The following is a 22,420-nucleotide window of genomic DNA, read 5'->3' as shown; positions in this document are numbered from 1 at the left end:
CCATATCGTTTTTGGTATTATATCGTATGTGCTCTCGCGTCGTCCACCATTTTGAATTTGGCTATGCGAGCGTGTGGCAACGCTGAGCATAAGTTTTTCAGCCAACCAGCGATTACCGACGGCTCCAAGAAAATTGTTAAAATAAACGTGTTTAAAGTGCATCTAACCATATAAATCAATTGAAAAAGTGCAATTAAATGAACAATACAGCAAGTAATCAATAATACAACGCTGCAAATACGCAACAAGTACGCACAAATTGCCAACGAAAATATATCAAAAATATTTTCTTCGCATTTTGCCTCGCGTCGCCGTAGAGTTTATGCATTGGTATTGGTGAGCGCAGGCCTCTAAGGTGTGCGTGTAACAGAGAGGGAGAAAGAGAGCGTGAAAGTGGGAGTGAGAGAGGAAGCGAAGAAAGGGTGCTCCGCTGGCAGCGAGTGTTGGTTTTTGTGTGTGTATGCTCAGTGTGTCCACATTTCTATATTATATGCATATTTTGGCGCTAGCAAAAGAAGGACCAACTAATTGAGTAATGAGTGTCGCTGCAATGACTATGGACGATCAGAGACCCTTGATGAACAGTTACGATAAAATGCCAACAACAAAATATGATCCAAATTTACACAGCAGCACCAGCAGCAGCGGCGGTAGTGGTGCAGCTGCAGGTGCCGGTGGTGTCGCTGGCGGTGTTGGTGCGGGGGCATTGGGGCTGGGGGGTGCTATTAGCAATCCCTCGGGTCCCGCATCGCCAACGCCGTCCGTGATTGAGGAGCAACAGCAACAGTCGTCTCATCATCATCATCATCAGCATCATCATGTTCATCAGCATCATCAGTCGCAGCAAACGCAGGAGCCGCATCGGCACCATCTACACCAACAACAGCAGCAGCAGCAACAACAACAAACCCAAGAGCAACAACAACAACAACAGCAGCAGCAGCAGAAACTACAACAACAACAACATGATGCCGCTGTTGCTGACGCTGTCGTCGCAGCCGAACAGCGACGTCTGCTTGAAGGTATTAACTTATTATTTATGCATAAATATATATAGCAAAAATATATATATATGTTTACTAAGCATATTATATTCTATATAATATAAGAGACTATATATGTAAACAACAATAACAACAAAACTAAAACACAACAACAACAACAACAAGAAACAACAACAAACAATTATAAACCGTGTGTACATTTTGTGTAATTTGTTTAATTTGCTTATTTTTTTGTTGGTTTATTCTTCAGTTGAGTAAATTGCGTGTAAATATAAACAAGGTGCGCGAACTAACAAATAAAAACAGAAATATGTAGTGCAGTTAATGCAGTGGTTTCATAAAATATGTATTTGAAATTTTTTAGTTAACAAATGATTACAATTCTGATTTAATTCTAATTTAATATTAAATGAAGTTCGCGCACCTTAATTTATACGCAAAGTTGTTGTATTTCTATCCACTGGGTTTTCTCACAGACTACGTTTTGAGTTTTTGTGCAAAAATGCTATTCAAATATATAAGAAAAACACTGAAAAGCGAAAAAAGAACTCCACGTGTGCCTTGTTTTTGGTTTCTAATAAAAAAAAACATATCGAACTTTAACAATTGAAGCGAACACTCTTTGAAGACTTTCAGCGTTATTTGGCGTTTCGTTTAGTGCGTAATTTTTTTGCAATAATCAAAAAATTAAATAAAATAAATAAATAAAAGGTGAATTTGAAAGTGTGTGCAAATCGAACTAAATAAAATGAAAATAAATAAATAAATCAGAATAAAATATAGAAAAGTGTTGAAAAGTGCTTGTGCGAAAAGAACAATTTAAAATGCTGATTAAATCAAAATAAATACATGCAATAAATGTATGATTAAAAATATAAAATAAATATATCAATATATATATATATATATATATATGTATGAACAGTGTAAACAAAATTATCAAATTCAAAAAACTTCGTCTTCGCTTTCGTCTTCGTCTTCGTCGTCGTCTAAAAGAGTCTTCGGCCGTGTGTACAGTTTACGTTTCTGGCCAATTTCGTTGCCAGCGTTGCTCACGTTGCCGTCTTTTTTTTGTCTACGTGCCCGCATTTTCGTATCTGAAGCCTCTGCGCGCGCGCCCCTTCTCTTTCTCTATATATACATATACTATGTATATATGTATATATCTATACATGCGTATATTTTTCTATATTCGCTCTTCATCTGTCGAGGCCCTCCCCACCACCGTTCTCCCCTCACATTCTCTTTTGTTTTGCTGTTAACAGCGTCCACTTTCAGCCTCGCAACAAAACAACAGTAAATGAATAAACAAAAATAAATATATAAATATTTGTAAAAGATAGAAAATAAAGTGCTTGATAAGCGAGTGCATAACATACTAAATATATAATATAATAAATAAACAAATGGTTTTATAAAAATGTTTTTCTCCCGTTTTTGTGTTATTAAGCCAAGAACTTTGCCAGTGTTGAAAAAATTTAATGCAAATCATGGCCCACAAATGAACTGCAAATGTAATCAAAAAAAAAAAAAAACCAATTTACCAAATATAAATAAGTATAAATACATAAAGCGCGCGCTTAATTAGCGAGTTTGTGTGTGTGTTTGTGTGAGTGTGCTTGTTTTTTGTTTGTTGATTTTGTCTGCTGCGATAAGATAATAAAAACAAACAAATACTGACAGATATTTAATAGCCAAATAAAAGTTATTGAAAGGCAAACAAAGCAAACCAAAAAAAAAACATTCGTCTGTCTGTTGAAGTTAATTGTTTAATTAGCGCGTGTTGTTTAATTGACTAAGTGCCAGGGCAAAGAGTAAAGTTTGAAACTTGAAATATAACAGATAAGAAAAGCTAGAGGCTAATGGTAAATACTTAATAGGTTAATGGGAAATTTATGGTTGAATTTTATTTATCCTTTTATAATACAAACATATTTAGAAAAATCAATTTTAATCTTTTTTTTTTTTAACATTGGTAAGTGTAGTTTAGGCAGACAACTTTCGAAAACTAGTTTCAATAGCATGTATGTACAAATATTAAATATTCGATAGAGTTGCAGCCCTGGTTGTAATATAGGCCAAACTGTTTTATTTGCCTTTAGCCAATAAACACACGCACACACACAATACGCAGACCCACGCACACACTCGCATAATAACGCTGCTTCGGGGTTTGTTTGCGTATGCTAAAAATAATAAACGAATAAAACGTAATAACGCCAAGCTAACAAAAAATTCAACATATTTAACCAATTTGCGTGTTTTGCACAACAAAATTTCAAAAGAAAATATAAAAAAATAAGAAATGAAATGAAAGTCGTTGAACTTTTGCTTATTATGATGAGAGAGAGAGAGAGAGAGAGCTTCTGTGAGAAAAGAGTGTTCGAAAATGCCAAAAAGAAAAAATAAATAATATTTAATGTTGATGTTCGTATGAGAGCTTTTTTTTGGAAAGCAAAGAAAGTGCGCGCGTCGAGTTTTTCCCCACAAGTGTTTTTCTAAATATTTTTCAGTTTTGCAACAAAAATTTTCAAAACCGTTTGTTGTTTCCACAGTGTGTCCCTCCACAAAAATATATATATTTAAAAATAAAGAAAGCAAGCAAGAAGCAAATTGCAAATGCAAAAATCAAGCAAGAAGCAGCAATGCAATGCAAACAAGTGCAAGCCAGTGTTGAGTAATTTGTTCGAGACGAGTCTCAAGAGAGAAGCTAATCTCGAAGCGATAAGCAAGAATTAGTGCAAGAAATAACGTGTGCAAGTGCAACGTTCGTGGCAACAACAGCAGCAACAACAACAACATCCAAAAATTCGACAACAACAGCAACCCGAGCAGCAACAACGTCAGCAACAACGACAACAACAACACGAGAGCGCAACAACTACAACAACAACAGCAACAGCGCTGAAAAATGTCACGAACTTACACGAATGATTGCAACGCATTGGTATGATTTCGTATTAAGTTCAATAAAAAAAAAAAACAAAAAAGAATAAATAAAAATAGAAAAGACACAAATCAATTATAAACAAAATATGTACAACAAAAAGATAAGAACAACATCAACAATATTCACATAAAGGACTTGTAAAATATATTGTATATTGTATTTAGGTGTAGCCTGTAGGGGAGCTGTTGCCCCCGCCACATGCCGCACCCCCTTTTTGACAATTGCGTTTGCTGTTTGCTGCTTTTTTTTTTACTCGTACTCGAATCGAATCGAATTTTTGCCTCCAGCCAGCCCCTGTGTCCCCATATGCTGCCTTTATCTTTTCTAACAAGCTGTCTTTTGGTTTTTTCCCTCTACTTTGCCTGTCTTTGCACCACGACGCATCTCTACATCTGTGCAGTTGAGATCGATAACCTCAAGCTGGAGCAGACGCGCATGGCGATGCAATGCGCTGACGCACAACGTCGCGAGAAGATACTCATGCGCCGGCTGGCCAACAAGGAGCAGGAGTTTCAGGATTATGTGGTAAGTAAAAACATTCTTTAGATATTAGTTACCCATATTCACATTCATCAATTTGCCTTTCCTAAATAGAGCCAAATTGCTGAGTATAAGGCACAACAGGCGCCGACGGCATTAGCCTTACGCACTGCTCTACTCGATCCGGCTGTCAATTTGCTCTTTGAGCGTCTCAAGAAGGAGCTGAAGGCCACCAAGGCCAAGCTCGAGGAGACACAGAATGAACTATCCGCCTGGAAATTTACGCCCGACTCAAATACGGGCAAACGTCTGATGGCCAAGTGCCGGCTATTGTATCAGGAGAACGAGGAGCTGGGCAAGATGACATCGAACGGACGGCTGGCAAAGCTTGAAACTGAATTGGCCATGCAAAAGAGCTTCAGCGAGGAGGTCAAGAAATCTCAATCAGGTATGTGAACTCCAACAAAATAGTATTATCAATGGCTAAACATTATTTTGGTTTGCTTACAGAGCTAGATGACTTTTTGCAGGAGTTGGATGAGGATGTGGAGGGCATGCAGAGCACCATATTGTTCTTGCAACAGGAATTAAAAACAACACGCGACCGCATACAGACTCTGGAAAAGGAAAATATCCAACTCAAGCAAGCACATAACAACAGCAGCAACAATATCAGCAGTCAAAAGGAAATCTGCAAAAATGTGGCAACAACTGTGAAGGCGGCAACAAATGGTAAAACCAGCAATAACAATGCGAATATCAACAACCAGTTGCAACCCCCCATCAGCAGCAGCAGCAAATTGGAAACCATTGTTGAGAATGCCTGCCTGGAAACAACAAGCAACAACGCAACCGCGCCAACAACACAACACACGGCTGCTGATTACTACAATGGCAACAACAATGAACATAAGGCGGTCGTTATAGAACAGATCATCTTGACGCCAATTGATGATATAAGCAAAAATGGAGGTGCTGCTGCACGATTGGCCCGGAAGCGCAACTACGAGGAGGAGAGCGTCCCAATTGCATGCAATGTCCAGGAGTTGACGCCAGTTGTGCCCGTATTGCGTGAGATAAGCGCACCACGAACGTTGCCACCGAAAAAATCTAAATTGCGAGGCATTGCCACCAGACGCAGTTCACAGCTGGAGGAGGAAATAAATCTGGGTCTAATACCAGTGACAACGCCGCAGGTAATGGACAATACGGTAACTGGCATGGTCAGCAGCGAGGAATCAATTGCAGCAGCAACAGCAGCAACGGCCGCAGCAGTTACAGCTAATGTAATCGATCCGGCGGTGGTTGCAGCACCACAAGTAGTGGAGGACAACACAATCGATGCGGCTGCGGCACCAGCAGTAGCAGCAACATCAGCGGGCGGCGCCCCGGCGCGCATTTTGACGCGACGTCGATCCGTGCGCATGCAACAGAATGGAGGCAACGGCATTGACTACTGAACACCCGATCGGAATTCTTAAAGAGGAAACCTTTTAATGGAAGATTCAATATTATGATTTTATCATATATATCTGTACATGCATAATACTAATCGTTAATTATTGACGTTCATTTTCTGAATTGAGATTCAACAGAGACTTGCGGCTTATTATATATACATATATAATATTTTTATTCATTTTACACGTTTGTACTGTAAAATACGTTAGTTTTTGTTAAAGCCCCCCGTGCATGCAGCATATACACACTATATATACATTAAATAATTATCTCTAGTAGAAGTCACTGATTTGCAATAATATATATATATATATATATATATTTGTGAACCATTTTAACAACTATGTAAGAGATAACACAAATTTCATCCAACTTATATGATACAATTGATACATATATTTTAAATGGCAGTTGAAAAGCTACAAAGTTTGAACTCTAAATCGTCGTCTAGCTAAATTAGCGTTTAATTAATAATTTAAGGCATTTTTTGTAATATGAAAGAAAGTTGTATAAAATAATATAACTAATGTTAAAATAAATTTTTAAGTGTAACGAAAATTTAATTCATTGCCTAGTTTGATTTATTTAAAAGGATACGTTTCAGCTTGACAAGTTTTGTGGCATCGAAATTTTCGAATCTTTTATAAATCAGAGTGGCACATTTGATCATAATTTCAATAGAAAACTATCTAATTTATGTAGCTTTGTAAATGAAATACATTTTTGAGCTGAGTTAAGAGATTTTATTATAGATTGCAGCTGCGTAAGACTTGATTTTGAATATGGTCCACGGTCTGTCCACCCAAGTTGGCATATCGGGTTCAAAGGCCCCTGCTAAGATTTGTCCTTCAGCAATTCAGGCTCGTCTTGTTCAAAGATAAGATTTAAGGCCCTGTCGAATTGGTCGCATTCCTCCTGGCAAACGAAAATATGCACATCACTACAAATTCCTAAAAGAAAATTCCAGAATATATGAATTTCATTGGTCTTTGGTGAAATAAAACATGGCATTGATATTTTAGCACTTTTGACAAATTTTTTCCTGTTTATTCAATAATAATATATGCTTAAGTAATATATATATATATATAAATATCTATGTATTTAGTGTTTTTGCTTTCGAATTAAGTTTAATACAAACTGCAGTGGTTAGTGAGTGTTTTTAAAGGAAGTTTTTATCTCTCGTCTCAATAAAGATGTTTTCTTTTTCTTTTCTTTTTTGTAATCAGTGCTGTTTCCGATTCCGTCACAGAACTGATTCCGTTTCACCGTTTAGCATTGCGGAATTGGAAACAGTGTTCATTATTCTATTTAATTTCAAATATTCATTAATGTAATGTTTTTTTTTTTTGTAATGAAAAGAGAGTTCAAGAGCCTTGTACGGCTTGTCTACATTTTGAATTTTCTAATATCTCTTTTTGTCACTTATTCAATTATTTGCGAAATAAATATTACTTAAGTAATCAGAGGAGGAATGGTTCAATTGTATTTAAGGGGGTTCAATGGTTCTAAATAAATAACAGAGTGCTAAGTGTATAATATTTTAAATAGTAAATAACAAATGGCACAAGGATAGGTACATGGACACTACGGAAATCGGGAGGGTCAAAAGCTTTTTGGGTGTGAAAAATGGAATCCAAATGAGTTGTACTTGAGCTAGTGAGTAAAAGTTGGAAATTTGAAGATTGGCTAAATGTTGAAAACTTTGCATATGACATTTTTGTTTTGTGTAGTTTCTGGTAAATTTCAACTAGTTGAATTTTAAATGTAATATTAGTATTTCTCTATGTTTTTTGTTTTATTTTGTTTTGTTCTTTTGACTTTTAAATCTAAATTTACTAGACGCTGCTGCTTCTGCTCAGTTCTGTGGCTCGTAGCTCGTATCAAGTAGTTTTTTAGTTAGTATGTAATAAAAAGTTGCTATAATAGGTACTTGTGGGTTATGCTAGGTATCAATCGAAGTTATTATTATTATTATTATTATTATTTTTTTGTTTTAAATGTTTTTTTGCTGTATGTATGCTTTATATAAAAACAATGAATTTGGTTTGTTTTTACTCTATGTGGGTCTTCCATGCTTAGGCTAATTAGTTATAACGAATGTTTATAAAAGTATTGAATGCTTCGCAAAGCCGAACTTTTGAATGGCTTCTGGTATTTATTATAGTATATTCTGGTAGTTGTTGTTGTTGTTGTTTGGGCTAAGCTAAGCAAATATACAAAAGCTACTTAAACGTATAGCATGTACCTGGCTTGTTATGTGTTTGTTAATGTATTTATGTAAATTGAAATGGTTCATTATTTCGCATTATTTGTAGGTATTTTGTTCCGTTTCTTTTAATATATTTATTTATATATATGTATGTAGTAATAATTAGCTAAGTTTTACTTACAAATGGTGGCCGTCTTAAATTAGGTTTGAACACACACACACACAGACACACACACAGACACACGCTACTCACACACTCTCAGACACGACACTCACACTTCCACTCGGACACACACATACACACACACACACACTTAACATGGGCAGTAGTTTTTTTTTTATTATATGGAACAGTGTGCGCAAATATATTTATATTTTTGCCTATTTAACAGCGAGCGGCATTTACAAAATGTTTTCGTTTATTATTCTTATTTAAATGTTTAAATGTTTATATGTTTGCGAGTTGTTTAAGGCCGTTGTTGGAATTTGTAGTTAATTAGCATAATACATATACACATAAATATATATATACATACATAGTATACACATATATATATACATATATATGTATGTATATTTTGGTTTGTCTATTGGAAGGTCTACAATAAAGCAGCAGCACCTCGTCCATCATAGGCAGTGCACACACTGTTACATGGTTTCAATAGTTAACATAAAACTCACAAACACAAATTTTGGTAGCTACACCTCATATCTTAACACTAAGTTTGACAAAAATTGTGGAAAAAATGAACAGCGCTCAAGCGTTTTTCGAGTATAGTAAAAAATCGTACTCCTTCCCCCTCTATTTTTTTTTTTGCTTTTTTTTTTCTGTTTTTAACTATCATAGTATTATACAAAAAACCATTATCAATATAAGTATATATAGATATTGCCTACAATTAGCTAAACATATGGCGACCGCCGTTAAAGCAAGCGACTCAACACGTGACTCAGCAATAGCAACATGAGATTCGCATAGATCGTGCAACCCTTGCCACACAACTTGATGTTGCTCTCCTGTGTAAGACATAAACAGAGTGAATTTGCATATATATCAATATATATATATAGAGAGATCCAGAGAGACTGTCACTTACATTCGCATGGCGACTGATGCAACTCGATGGACGCACACGATTGAATTCGCGTACGTGCTTGTAACACGAGAAGGTCTCGTTGGGCGCCAGCGGGTAGCTGATCGGCTTCGGGTTCACATTGAGCACGAAGGCAACATCTCGGGGACACAGCTGATCGATGACGAGCAGTATGAGATTACTGTTCGGTATGGGCAGCACCACAAATGGCCGCTCGCATGCATGCGCTGTCATATTGTAGACAACGTTGTCCTTCTCATTGTACAACATGTACAGCTCTCGCTGCATGTCGCACGACTTGAGCCGCGTGCGATGCAGTGTCAGGTAGCGCAACCAGGCGGTATTCTTTGTCTGGCCATTGTCATCGGGCTCTGGCTCCGGTTCGGTGCCATTCCCATCCATATAGACATCATTGTAATGGCCCGCAACGCCCGGCGCCAATCTCATCAGTTGTACAATATACCACAGCGCCGTATGCAGCAGCCATTTGCTTACGCGCAGCAAATGAAAAAGTGGCTACAAGAGACAGAGAGAGAGAGAGAGAGAGGGTTTTTAGAACTGGGTAATAAATATATGTCAATAAATAAATAGATAAAAAACTAGAACACTTTATGAATTCACTTTATTGCTTACAGAGAGTAGCATATTGGAAGCATTGACTTCGGTCTTCGACTCAAAGCACACTGCCTGATAGTCGTAGACGATGACACGCTTGTACACCCGCTCCTCGACGAGGCGCATCATGATTGCGCCATTAACTTCACCAAAAAATTTGCCCGTCTCGTGTACACGTGAGGAGATGATCACAAAGCCATTATTATCGAGTATATAGCAGTCCTTATCATCCACAGCACAGGCCTGCCAAAAGTGGTTTATTATGTGCTGTATGCTGTATTTCAAAAGTTTAATGACCACTCACATTGCCGGTGATGTTATGGAAGAGCTTGTAGAAAGCCGAGTGCTGAAACTGGAAGCCGACGACGGCAGCTGGCGCCGATTTGGAGCTCTCATTGTGAAAGATGGCATTACTGGCAGTTACGATTATTTCTGAGCCACTCTCTGCAAATGAAATATGTATTTTAGATAGTCTGCTTTTAAAGGGGTTCCCGGAAGACGCACCTCCAGCATCAAAGGGCACCGAGTAGACAAAGCTCTCCTTGTGCACAAAATATTGGTCCACAGCGCGTTTATACCAGATCTCATCGATGGCGCGCTTATTGTTCTGACTAAAGCTCTCACTGAAATGGTTAGAGTTGTGCTTATAGAGTGTTTACTGTAGTTTGTTTGTTGGGTGACTTACCCCACACCCGGCTGCTCGGCCATATTCGAGTGGAACTCGTGCCAGCGGGTCAAACCACTGTGCGTGGCCAAAAAGGCGACGGTGATCCCAAATCTCTGCTTGAATTCGTGTCTGTTAAAACAGAAACGAGGATATTAGCAAAGTAATATTGGAGTGCGTATAATGGTTAAAAAACATAAGAATATTATGATAATATGATAATAGTAATAGTATAAGTAAAGTTTAAGACGAGTATTTTCTGTTTACCTTGGCAGCAAACCCATTAGTACGGCTATTGGGCTTGATGCGCTTACGCTAGAGGAGGTATTTCATATATATATTTTGTTGTATTTGTATTTTTGATTTCAGACATTATGAAAGGCATTATGTTATGTGGAGAGTACAAGAGTTTCAAAGATTGCAGTATTCGTTTGTTGGGTGCGAAAAAAATTCATTATGAAAGAGACAAACAACAACAACAACGATATCGATACACACATAAAAACAGTTCGCCACAAAAAATTGCAAATAAATGTGAGAAAAAAAAGAAAGGCGATACACATAAATTATAATGGTTAATATGTGCTCGGCCTCTCTGGTTTGTGGGTTAAGTAGTTGTAGTAGTATCACTTGACTGTACTTGACTGTGTGTGGAACAAGACAAGTCTAGCACAAATTGCACTATCGCAATACCATAGACACCTCCTTAGACACTTACCTCTTCTCGTCCTTGTCGCGGGCATTGAAAGTGGTGTTGTTGGAGAACCATTTCGTGACACGCGCATCGAAAACCAGTGATTGCATTAGCTGGCGATCGCCTGTAACACAAAGTTGACAAAGTTCTTAAAACGAATATTTTGTATACCAATTATAAATCAGCTCTCACACTTCGCTCAACGTTTCAATTGCGTTGCAAGCGAACATGCTCTCATTTTACTCAGTTTTTTTGTTGTTTCTTTATTGTTTTTCAATACCAAGCTTTGTCAATAAATTATATCAAATAATACGTAATCTATTTATTCTCATGCATTTTGACTTTTTTGCTGTGCAAATTCCGCAGCTAACTGGTGGCAACACATACACGAGTATTAATTAGTACATATAGTTTTTACAGTTACAAGTTGAAATCATAAGTTAAGTCTATATATATTTATTAATCAGGCATATCCGATTCGTCGTTGAACGTGGCAACTGAATTCGCCAAAAAATGAAATGAAGGTGCAAAGTGCAAAGTGCATAGCTCAAAATAATTTGGTGCACTTATTGGTGATAATCTGTTGGTTTTTTTTATTATTATTATTATTATTTTTTTTTTTTTTGGGAATTTTTGGATGTTACGACTTGACTTTGGCTTTTTGGTATATTCGTTACTCACAATAGTAGCTTTCTTTTTCATTGATTGATGGATAGCGGCCAGTTGATGAGTTGTTAGCTGTGAATTTGCATGGTTATTGAAATCTTAATCGAAATTTGCATTTTATCTTTTAGTATTCAGATTTGTTATGGTTTTCTTTCGAGCATAATTTTTAGTAAACATAAACTTCAAAACACAATATGCAGAAAATTTAGTTCGAAAAGCATCAACAGCGGCGTTTTAGTTAGTTACCAAAAGCATAAAAATAAGAATTTGTGTGGCAATCTTCGAGCTGTGTTTCCGGGCTCTACTTACAGAAAATGGCCGCCGCATGCTCCGGGGGCATAGCGCTTCGACTCGATGGCCAGTGCCAACCAGGTTCAGACATACGATCCACAAAATACAAAAGTTCAGTTTCGGGCGTTCGGAATGTCTTATTGGTTTGCTTGCAAAATAGCCTTAAATTTAAAGAATTCGAGTTAATAAATTAAATAATAAACAACTGAGAACGTTGCATTCGGGCGTCACCGACTGCGAAATACTCTGATACCAATTATAAGGTGGCAATTTTTTTTTTTACTTATCTTTGAAGGAGATTGCTAGTAATATTCTTCTTCAAACCTTCCTACTGGGTTTGGTGGTCGAATCTTTGAAGGACATCGCCAACCAATTTTGTCGACTGTAGTTTTTTACACAGACAAGCAGATGTTCGAAGTTTCACGTTTCCCATCGGTATCAGAGTATAAAAACTAATCGAAATGTAATTATTCTGTAAGCCTACCAATCGGGATGAATTTTCCAGCGTTTGCCATCGAAGAAGCTGCGTATATTTTTGCCCGTTATATAGGTGCGATGAATATCCTGTTCGGTGCGTGGCTCCATGCGACTAACACCATAACGCTCCGGATAGGTGATGACTAAAGTGAATGGTGTATTTTTTATAGCAGTCCAGTAATACTGACGCTTGACGCGAGCCACACGTTTCTGTCAAGTGTTCAAGAGTGGTATAAATGAAGTAATAAAGGAAATCCCAAAAAGGAAATTTCAAACTTACCATTTCATCGAAATGATTCTTTACCAGCATCCATTTGCTGCCGGTCGATTGATTGATTATAGAATCGCGTATCTAATAAAAATCGATGCATAAATTCATGATAAAATATGTGAAAAGTTTTTTTTTGAGCAATTGCAAACTCACCGTCATCAGCACTGGATTAAAGTCTCTGGCGGCTCGATCGTCATCCAATAGCTCAACTTCAATCATGTCAACGCTATTGTAAGCTGGTTTTAATATATAACCTTGGAACTACTCAGCCAAAAATGTAAATTTAAAAATGTTTAGATAAATATTAAAAGTATTTCAATCTATCAACTTACAATTGGACGAAAATCTGGATGGAATAGTACATAACCATTGTTGGTTACTATAAACGCATAGCCATTCACGCCAAGCTATAGGGATATTCATTATTATTTATATATCCTCGGCTGCTTTAGAACACTGAACACTTACCATAAACGGCGATAGCAGCTTTTTGATGTCATTGATGGGCACATCAGTACCAGCCACGCCCAATATATTTGCGATTCTTGTCTGTGCATGAGCATAAAAGTTTTAAGCAAATTTAACAAAATGATTTGTTTTATGATGTGAGTGAATCGAAACATATACACAAGTTTGGAGTTTTTTTTTTTTTTAAATGGTATTTTTTTTTGGTTTTTAGCGCAAATACAAGTACAAGTACAGAGAATTTTATTTTGTTTGCATGTTAATCAAATACTGAAAATGAATTGAACTTGAAGTTGATAAATGGCATTGCTAGTACAAAAACGAAATTGTTTGATTCGGCTTACACTGAACAAAACAAATAAAACGAATAGGGAACAAAACGTAAGAAATGTTTATGCAAATACAATATGAGAAGCATTTGTTTTTTACTACGCAAGAACTTACGAATACAGTTTTAAGAGTTCTTTTTTTTTCAAATGGCGTTATTACTTTCTTTTTGTTTTTTTTTTATTTTTTTATTTTTATTGATGTTTAAAATTACAAATAATTTTTAGTAAATTGCAAATTTAGCTTTTTTCTAATTGTTTTGACAGCATAAAACTAATTACATGGCTAGCAGAGTAGTACTAAGAGCGTATGAGAGCGTACAGTGGTTGTGTTAACCAAAATAACGCAGTGTTAATAAAATATAACAAATAAATTGTACAATATTTTTTTTATTTTTATTTTTTTTTAGCAAATTTCATTTTAGACGCTTCAGCAAAGTAACGAAGAAGAAAAGAGTAATTTACAATTTCATTGAGAATTCATAGAAAGAAATCAACGAAAAACTGGTAAAAAGAAGCTGTTTACATAGTGTATAGCGGGGCGGGGTCGGGCGAGCAGGGACAGAGTAATACACAAGATGTGGAGTGAAAGGTGTACTTGGAAAGTACGGTTTTTTGGGGTTTATTGGGTGTTTGATTGTTTGAAGTATTTGTGGTGTTGGTGTTGTGTATTTTTCATAGTTTTTATACCCTTCACACAGTCACTGTTGATTGTGTGTGTGTGTGTGTGTAAGCGCGTGCCTGTGTGAGTCTGTGTGTGCAGCGCTGTGTTGCAATATCAGTGAAAACTTTGTGTAAAGACGCTGCACCTTGTGGAAATACAGTGGAAACGCATTGTGATCGAGTTGAGGAGAGTTATATGTTGAAGACACTGTTGATTTTTGATTGTTGTTTGTGGCACGAAGTTTTGTATAGATTGCAGTTCAACTAGACAGTTAGTAGATTTTGCAGTTGCCTAAGAAATTGATCGAGTGCCCATTAGCAAAAGCCTAAAACAGAGAACTAAGATTCTAGGATTACGCATAAGAAACATAAGCAATTAAATTTGATTTATTTTAGTACCAAGCATTTGACGGACAGTGGCAAACAAAATATCCACATAATCAAGGAAATCAAAAATGTGAGGCAAATATAAAATAAAGAAAGATTTAAATGGGCGTGGGATGTGGTGGCCAAAAAAAGAAGAAGGTGCTCAATTGGGAGGTGCTTCAAATTCAAAAGCATAATTTGTTTTTTTTGCAAAAGAAATAGAATTGCATGCGGCACAGACATTAATCGAAACAATTAATTTAGCAAATTGAATTCGAATAATTTTGCAAATTTAGAATTTAGTTTATTTTAAATGTTTTTTTTTTTTGTTTTTTTTTTATTATTTTTTTTTTTTGTTGCAGTTGTTGTTGCTTAGACTTAAAAACAATTTACTCACAACTTGAAGGTTTATTTTCGCAGCCGGATTTATATCGGTCGTTAGATTAATGAGCTGTGAATTTGTATTGGTATTTTTTAATCATAAATAAATCTCTAGAAACGAAAGCAAACTTAAATATTTTCGGGGTGTACACACCTCTTAGGGGGTGGGGCGAGGCGCAGCAGGGAGCTAGGGTAAATATTTGAGTGTGTTATGGTGTTTTACTATATATTACTAATAACTAATATGCTGCAACCAAGGTGCCTCTGCCTACACATTGCCGTCTTTTAGGCTGATTCCTATGAAGGGTATAAAAACTTATTCGATTCGATGCCTCATCTCGAGTCGTGTATTTCTAGTTGGTGTTTGGTAAATGTTTCTTGTATGTTTTGTTGTGTTGCTGTTGCTGTTTCTGTTTCGGTTGCTGTTTGTTATTTTTGTTGTTGTTGTTGTTGTTGTTGCTGTTGTTTCATGTGCTCTATAGGGCCTCAGCACTAGCCTAAGTTTTGCGTGGTATTCAGTTCGATTTGCTCAATTCATTGTACTTACTAAACATCAATGAATAATCATCATCGCTAACATTGAATGGGGTTTTCTAGTTGGGATTGTTTTTAAGAACCAATTGAACTATATACGAGTACTTTATAAATGTATTTTTTGTTTTTTGTTTTTTTTTTTTGGCTCTAGGCCACGCGGCTGTATATTGCCCAATGATTGGTCTTACGTAAAACAACAAATGTTAAATTGTACTACTCAAAATGCTAGATAAAATGTTCTATATATATATATGTATATATTATAATTTACGATTACGTTAAGTAAGTAACTAGGCATAGCTATTTAATGGTACTTTTACGAATATATAAAGAAAATTATATATGCTATAATTATAGTATATAATTACGTGGTATATCGTTTAAATACTTGACCAATCGAATTGCAATTTGGAATATATATTATATGTATATATATATTTTCGTTTTGTTCATTTTTAACGATTTTGGATTTTGTTTGATAGTACCTAAAACGAGTACGTGGTCAACTATAATGGCAAAAAAATTTGCTAATAAAATAGCATGGTCCTAGACCATGTTAGCTAGTGTTATATACGAGTAGGTATAATTAGTTATATTAAGTATATCGGTTAAATATGGAATAGGTATGCAATGTTATGTAGCGCAAAGTATAACAAATTGTTTACTTTTAGACTTAGATAAGTATATTGATATACAATACAAATATATATTTATATATACTTGGATAATATTATTAATATTGGAATTCAATACGATATATGCGATTAATTGGCGTATATAAAACTTTCGCTTAAGGAGCAGTTAAATACATTTTACTCAAATCTCAAATTTGAATTGGAATTTTTGTTAAATATTTTGTTTTTTTTTTTGTTGTAGTTTTTTGTTAGAATTTGGCATTATAGTTTGTACCTCACGTGTTTGCAATTCCCAGAGTGCTTCATTTATTAAAACTTCTTCGGTGATATTCTGTGGTATAGTTGTGTATAGTTTTGGTAGTAGTAGTAGGTAGTTGTTGTGTGTTATATATATATAACGCATAAAATATTAATATAGTTGTAGTAGTATAAAGTGAGTTTTTTTTTTTAATATAGATAGAATATGGTTGGGTACTATTTGATTTTTGTTTTTTTTTTTTGTTTTTTGTGTATGTTATCGATAACTTCGAGGGTGAGAGATATATAGATATATATAATATATAAATATATATGTAGAGAGAGAGAGAGAGAGAGAGAGAGAGCATAATGAACGCATCGCTGTCTGCGATGCGACGTCGACATGTCGTTTATAAGATTTTGTCTAAGAATTTTGGCAGTGCTAACTGTTTGATTTGATTTGGTTTGATTTTCGATTTGATTACGGATTTGTAACGCGCATACGGCCACACCAGATATCTAATGGTCTCAACTTACCGCATTTTCGCGTCTATCGTAAATGGGCATGGAAACGGTGGTCATGAACTGATAGACATTGGAGTCCACTGGTTGATTCCAGGTCTGCAAAAATAATATCAAAAAAGATTTACTGAGAAGCAATTATCCATAAAAGAAAAACATTATGTGTACCTCCTTCATGCGCCGATACTCGCGCCTGCGCATCTCATTCGGCTCCAACATGCGATCGCGGACTTGCCAGTATTCCAGGACATCGGCCTTTTGCTCCTCGCACTGCTTGATCTCCCACAAATAGTCGGAGAGTTTTGTATCCTAGATAGCATTTAAATTTGATTTTTTTTGTTCGTTTCTTTGTTGAATTTTTAAGGGGTAAGAGTTAGCCCTTTTTGGGGACAATGTGTTACGCACCTCGAGGTCCGCATAGACCTGCGTCCAAATGACCGGATGATCGTGCCTACCCAATACCAGGGGTCTAGCCATAACTGGTATATAATTTAATACCATTTCGCGCACCTCAGCGGTATCGCTGAGATGCACATAATAGCCCTGATTTTCACATGCCATCCACCGTATATCATCCCAATTCGCCACCTCTTTGCCAATCAGATAGGTGAACACACGCACCGGCCTATAGGGCGGGTCGCGCCAATTGTGCAACTGGAAGACCTCTTGATTGTTTTCGGGTGCCCCATCCCCAATGATCATAATCGCCTGATTGCATTGCGCACCGCGCGAATTAATCTTCGTCTCTTCCAATATCTCGAAAGCTCTTGTCAATGCAGCGGTATAATTGGCAATCGATTTGGGTTTAAACGATTCAATCCCTTCTTTTAGTTCACGTACGTTGCCCAGATTTGCCTGGATGCATTTCGAAGTGTTCAAAAAACATATTCGATATTTGTGTTTTGTTTTTTTTTTTTTGTTTTTTTTTTTGTATGGGATTGTTTTGTGTTTGAAGCCGCATCGATTGAGTGTGTGCAGTAATTTAATTGTATTTTGTTTGTTTGTATAGAATTTTGAGTGGGATAAAGAAAAATCAGATTGATAATTGATAAAGAAAATGATGTATAATTGAAAAATGATAGTGAAATAAAAGAAAGATATATATACTTGAATCAGTGTGTCCTCGAAACATCCGACAACTGGGCTCACTTCCTTATCAAAGGTGAAGATGTTCACAAAGTCATTTGTACCTAATGTATCAAGTATCGTATTGACAACATGCTTTGCGATATCTAGCCTCTGTCCCAACATTGAACCAGATCCATCCATTAGGATAATAATATCCTTTGGACTCGTCGCCGCCTCCATGTACCAAGAGCGTAAACGGCAATCATATAGATCAACCGGTACGTCCTTCTTCCACTTCGATGCAGGGAATTGACGCATAAAGCCTGTCGAACTGCCAAAAAATTGCCACGACAAACTTGGATCGTTTTTGTAATTATCACGAAATATCTGATCCAAATTCTCCGACCATTGAATCGCTTTTATAACATCCGACGCTGTGTTTTTTTTTGGGTGGATTATTGTTTTTTTGTTTTTGATTTTGTGTATTCGTATTCGTATTCATGTTCGTGTGATTTGTATTCGTTATGTGTGGCCGATGATTCGTGTTTTATTTTTAATTGTTTTTTTTTGTTGTCAAAGAAACGGGAAGAATTTTAATACACAAATTGATTAGTATTTGTCTTGGCTGGGTATACAGACTACCTAGTAGAATGTCTCTCTGGTTGACTTTTCTTTTTGAGGATTTATGATGCGTTTCAAAAATTAGCACAAGGCAGTGCAGGCGCAGGTGTGCGCGTGTGTTTATATGTGTGTATGTGGGTGTGTGTGTGTGTGTGTATGCTTTTGATTGACATATATTGGTGGGCGTGGTCGTGGTCGTGGTTATGGGCTCAAGTGTTTAAAGTGGCTTAGTTGGGTGTTGTACGGTTTTTGGCAAAGCATTCCGCGTGTCGGCAATAAAACATTCACAGCGCCACGCACGCGCACCCCCAGCAACAATTCGCAACGCAACACCAGCGATGAGTGATGTTTCCCTCAGAGATGAACGCGTGAGCGGAATAGGTTAATACTTTAGTTGCTAACACAATATGGGTATTTCCGTCAAAGAACCATGCCTTATAAATTCAAATGTAGCTTATCATCATTTGTATATCCTTAATCCATTCAAAATGGGGAAAAGCGTATAATCAAAAGTACGCATAAGTATATGATAGACAGAAGGATGCCTCTCCGATCCCGATATTTTCTACCATTTGGAGTTTTCCTTAGTATAATCTTTCTTTGCTTTAATCAATGCTTCAATGGACTCTCTTTACATTTACCTTGGAGATAAAAGAGCTTGAGAAAATTCGAATGATTATTTTTATATCTTGAACCCATTCCAATTGCGGAAAAGCTTATTATGAAGTTCTTCAGAGGCATGTAACAGGCAGCATAAATCATCTCCGACTACAGAGAGTATATATAATAGGAATATATATATTCCTATTCTGCATCGACAGAGTTAGTTTCAGATTTTTTTTTGCAAACGGGTTTAGGTAAGAATAGGTACAATATAATTCTTGTATTACCCAGCTCTTAATTTAAATTGGAGTTTGTCTTGAAGCTTATCAATTTTAAATTTGCAATAAAACTTAAGCCAATCGTAAGATAAACTTATCCTCTCTTTCCCATTCAATTGAAAAATTACGCGCCCATCTCCAACTATCGGCCATTAGGTACAGTTGTGCAGCGCAGAATGCGGCGATGCGTTGCTTGCGTGGGCGCGCGTGCGTCATTTGATTTTTGTTTTTGGCGCGCATTGACGTAAGCGGTTGGAAATTGAAAAAGAAAAAGTAGGCGCAACGGTTAACGATTACGGTTAAACGTTAGCGGTTAACTATGAAACGGCAACTAATTATATAGCATACAGCATACGAGCGAGACAGAAACAGAGTTAGTGCTACAGTTTTAGACAGGCTAGCAGTAGACAGACAGAGACGCAGTGTGTTTTCTTTTCTTTTCTTTTCTTTTTTCTTTTTTGGCATTCACGTGTGCTCGTGTGTATTGAAGTTGAAGAAGCTTTTACGATAGACAAACGACACGCAGTGTGATTAACAAAGAGATCAACAGTTACAATTACAAGTACAGAAGACAGAGAGAGATAGATGGAGAGAGAAAGAGAGAGAGAGAGAGAGAGACAGAGGAGAGACAGACAGCTGTTAAGTTTTTAAAGCACAACTCAAACCTCGATCAAACACATTCACCGGCACATGCACCGAACTGACGCTGAAATTAACGGGCGTATTCTGAAATTCCGGACTCGGCTCCAGCACCAACACCTTCGGTGGCACATAGATCAACGGCTCGCCAATCTGATCATCCATATCGGGTGGCGTGGTCGGTGCTGGTGGTGTTGGTTCGCCCGGCTCCGCCATCGATTTTGCATTGTAGTACGAGAACATCTTGTCCGCCATATCATTCTGATGCGACAGCGCCGTATTCTCAGCGGTATCCATAATGCGCTAAAATCAAAGATCAATTTTTACATGGTTTTCATGTAGTATACTTTAAGGGAGTTTCACTTACACGCACGGCGCTGACTTTGAGATCCATCATCATTTCGATTTCTTTGGCCATCGACTCGACAATGACGCCACCTTGACGCGTCACCACTTTTGCTTCCTTGAAGCTCTGCAAATTTTGGCGTGAGATGCACAAAAGATAACAAAACTCGAAGATTAAGTAAAATCGAAGAATTAAAGTCCTGTTGTGATTTTTATGACTACATCTGACTGTTATTGGTCTAGGCTTGAGCAATTTTGTGTAAAGGGCATTATATTTATGTGTTCGACGTCATCTGGGTCCTCAAACGCATGGTGGCAGCCAAGAAAATGTCATATTGTGACAAAGTGTAATTGGTTTTTGCTTATTTTAAATTTCGATGTCTCTAAATCCTCAATTTTTATAAGTGTCCTACATAGTCAAAGTAGTTTGTGTTTGTATATACTATCTGAATACTGCTAGATGATTCAAAAACAATGCGAATTGTCAGGCAACCGTGGGAAATGCTTTTCCCCAATAATTCCATCTGGAATTTACTATTCTTTGTTGCCATTGTTGCCATTACATTGTCAAGGTACAATGGCTAGAGAATTAGTGTAAATACTTAAATGCCTATGTATATATATAGATACATGTAAGAACTTCTGCCAATTTGCCTTCATGCCACATGCCACATGCCGTATATGCCACATGTCTAATTTGTCTTTGACGCTTCCGTTGAGCAATTTCATTTCAAAATCCAATTGCGCTGACTAAAAATAAATTACACAGCAGCAGCAACTGACCTCATAAAAAGATACAACAATTGGGCTGGACGGAAGGGAAAAATTAGGGATGGGAAAGAGGGGTGGGGGGAGTGGGTGGGGCTATATGTACCGCGTGCTTCAAACATTTTGTATATATAATTGCCTACTCAGGCAGCCTTTAACCCAAATATGACGTCGCTGCTGCTGCTGCTGCTGACGCGTCGCCAAACGTCAACAACAAAAAACAATGTGGGAAAAATCAATAGAGGCGATTCACACTCACCTCTTGCACCTCCTTGCGCCTGGTGATAAAATCGCCCAGTGAAAACAGCTCCAAGCCCAGCTTGTCCGCCCAGGAATGAACACTATATACGTATTTATATATATAGATATATATATATATATGTGGGTGAATATATGTATTGGTTAGAACAGGGGGTAATCTTGATGGCGACTTGGCCCACTCACAGATTGTAGTTGATTTTCTCGGCAATGATGCCAGGGGCACAGTAGATGAACACAAATAAAAGGCTCAGGCTTAGGCGGCGCCAGGCCCAAAATGGTCTCGCCATATTGCTCAATTGGCTGCAACGATCTGGGCCGCGACATATACATATATATTATACACGAATGCGCGAGCCTCGATTTCAATTTTGTAGCCCAATTTGCTGCACTCGCTTCACACACATCTCACACACACACATTTTATCATCATCCACTGCCTGATTTCCTCATTACGCCTGCACAAACATTTTTCCGCGAGCTACTTTCACAAAATAAAAAAACAAAAACTTTTCCATTCACGCATTGCACATTTTCGCACGTTTTTCAACAATTTTCGGTAATTTTCAAAAAATTCAAAACTCAAAATTTGTTTTTCAAAGTTGTGCACGCTTTTCGCCTTGTGTGTTTGGTGCGTGTGAAAATTCTGTTGGTCTGCATAAAAAACTTTTCTCTGTATACTGCCGTTAGCTGTTTGACGTTTCGCTGACGTTTCTGTGTCACCGATGAGTTCATCGCTTGCCCGCCCATTGGTGCGAGCGAGCTAGCTGCTGTGTGTGCGCTTTTGACGTACGCTGCGCTGCTCACACACTATCCTGCGCCTGCGTTGACA

At 37.0% G+C, this 22,420-nt stretch overlaps 2 protein-coding genes across 7 annotated transcripts; one reads left to right on the top strand and one right to left on the bottom strand.

Annotated features, from left to right (window-relative positions):
- Nucleotides 1-68: 68 nt before the first annotated feature.
- On the top strand, nt 69-6,447 carry LOC6561309 (pre-mRNA-splicing regulator female-lethal(2)D). 2 transcript variants are annotated; one of them, XM_001985806.3, is made up of 4 exons: nt 69-1,022; nt 4,355-4,479; nt 4,549-4,882; nt 4,945-6,447. In XM_001985806.3, the coding sequence occupies exons 1-4, from the start codon at nt 536-538 to the stop codon at nt 5,892-5,894; spliced, it is 1,896 nt and encodes a 631-aa protein (XP_001985842.1). In that variant the 5' UTR covers nt 69-535; the 3' UTR covers nt 5,895-6,447. The 2 variants fall into 2 exon arrangements, with proteins under 2 accessions (XP_001985842.1, XP_032590055.1); XM_032734164.2 differs by lacking the exon at nt 69-1,022 and adding an exon at nt 3,858-3,951 and having other exon boundaries at nt 4,945-6,392.
- A 2,232-nt stretch (nt 6,448-8,679) lies between these two features.
- Nucleotides 8,680-22,165, bottom strand: LOC6561308 (voltage-dependent calcium channel subunit alpha-2/delta-3). 5 transcript variants are annotated; one of them, XM_032735124.2, is made up of 24 exons: nt 21,775-22,165; nt 21,590-21,671; nt 20,585-20,689; nt 20,244-20,520; nt 18,116-18,510; nt 17,414-17,863; nt 17,177-17,317; nt 17,024-17,107; nt 16,524-16,580; nt 13,348-13,428; nt 13,212-13,286; nt 13,033-13,140; nt 12,889-12,960; nt 12,616-12,818; nt 12,150-12,292; nt 11,856-11,912; nt 11,199-11,298; nt 10,748-10,795; nt 10,502-10,612; nt 10,321-10,439; nt 10,121-10,260; nt 9,835-10,059; nt 9,205-9,717; nt 8,680-9,124 (listed from the first exon to the last, which is right to left on the bottom strand). In XM_032735124.2, the coding sequence occupies exons 1-24, from the start codon at nt 21,876-21,878 to the stop codon at nt 9,032-9,034; spliced, it is 3,783 nt and encodes a 1,260-aa protein (XP_032591015.1). In that variant the 5' UTR covers nt 21,879-22,165; the 3' UTR covers nt 8,680-9,031. The 5 variants fall into 5 exon arrangements, with proteins under 5 accessions (XP_032591015.1, XP_032591012.1, XP_032591014.1 ...); XM_032735121.2 differs by lacking the exon at nt 10,748-10,795; XM_032735123.2 differs by lacking the exons at nt 10,748-10,795; nt 16,524-16,580.
- Between the last annotated feature and the right edge of the window lie 255 nt (nt 22,166-22,420).

This window comes from Drosophila grimshawi, unplaced genomic scaffold (assembly GCF_018153295.1).
Source record: "Drosophila grimshawi isolate 15287-2541.00 unplaced genomic scaffold, ASM1815329v1 contig_1367, whole genome shotgun sequence".
In the NCBI taxonomy this organism is placed as follows: Eukaryota; Metazoa; Arthropoda; class Insecta; order Diptera; family Drosophilidae; genus Drosophila; species Drosophila grimshawi.
Note: the sequence above shows the minus strand (reverse complement) of the source record. Positions and strands in the feature narration are given on the sequence as shown.

What these genes read in the sequence shown, in the direction of transcription:
- LOC6561309 (XM_001985806.3), top strand. Translation starts at nt 536, where the DNA reads ATGAGTGTCGCTGCAATGACTATGGACGATCAGAGACCCTTGATGAAC. An exon ending in ACAGCGACGTCTGCTTGAAG is followed by an intron (nt 1,023 to 4,354) that starts GTATTAACTTAT and finishes ACATCTGTGCAG; the next exon opens with TTGAGATCGATAACCTCAAG. An exon ending in GGTCAAGAAATCTCAATCAG is followed by an intron (nt 4,883 to 4,944) that starts GTATGTGAACTC and finishes GTTTGCTTACAG; the next exon opens with AGCTAGATGACTTTTTGCAG.
- LOC6561308 (XM_032735124.2), bottom strand. Translation starts at nt 21,878, where the DNA reads ATGGCGAGACCATTTTGGGCCTGGCGCCGCCTAAGCCTGAGCCTTTTA. An exon ending in AGTATCGGCGCATGAAGGAG is followed by an intron (nt 17,108 to 17,176) that starts GTACACATAATG and finishes TTATTTTTGCAG; the next exon opens with ACCTGGAATCAACCAGTGGA. An exon ending in GCATCAGTCGCCATGCGAAT is followed by an intron (nt 9,125 to 9,204) that starts GTAAGTGACAGT and finishes TGTCTTACACAG; the next exon opens with GAGAGCAACATCAAGTTGTG.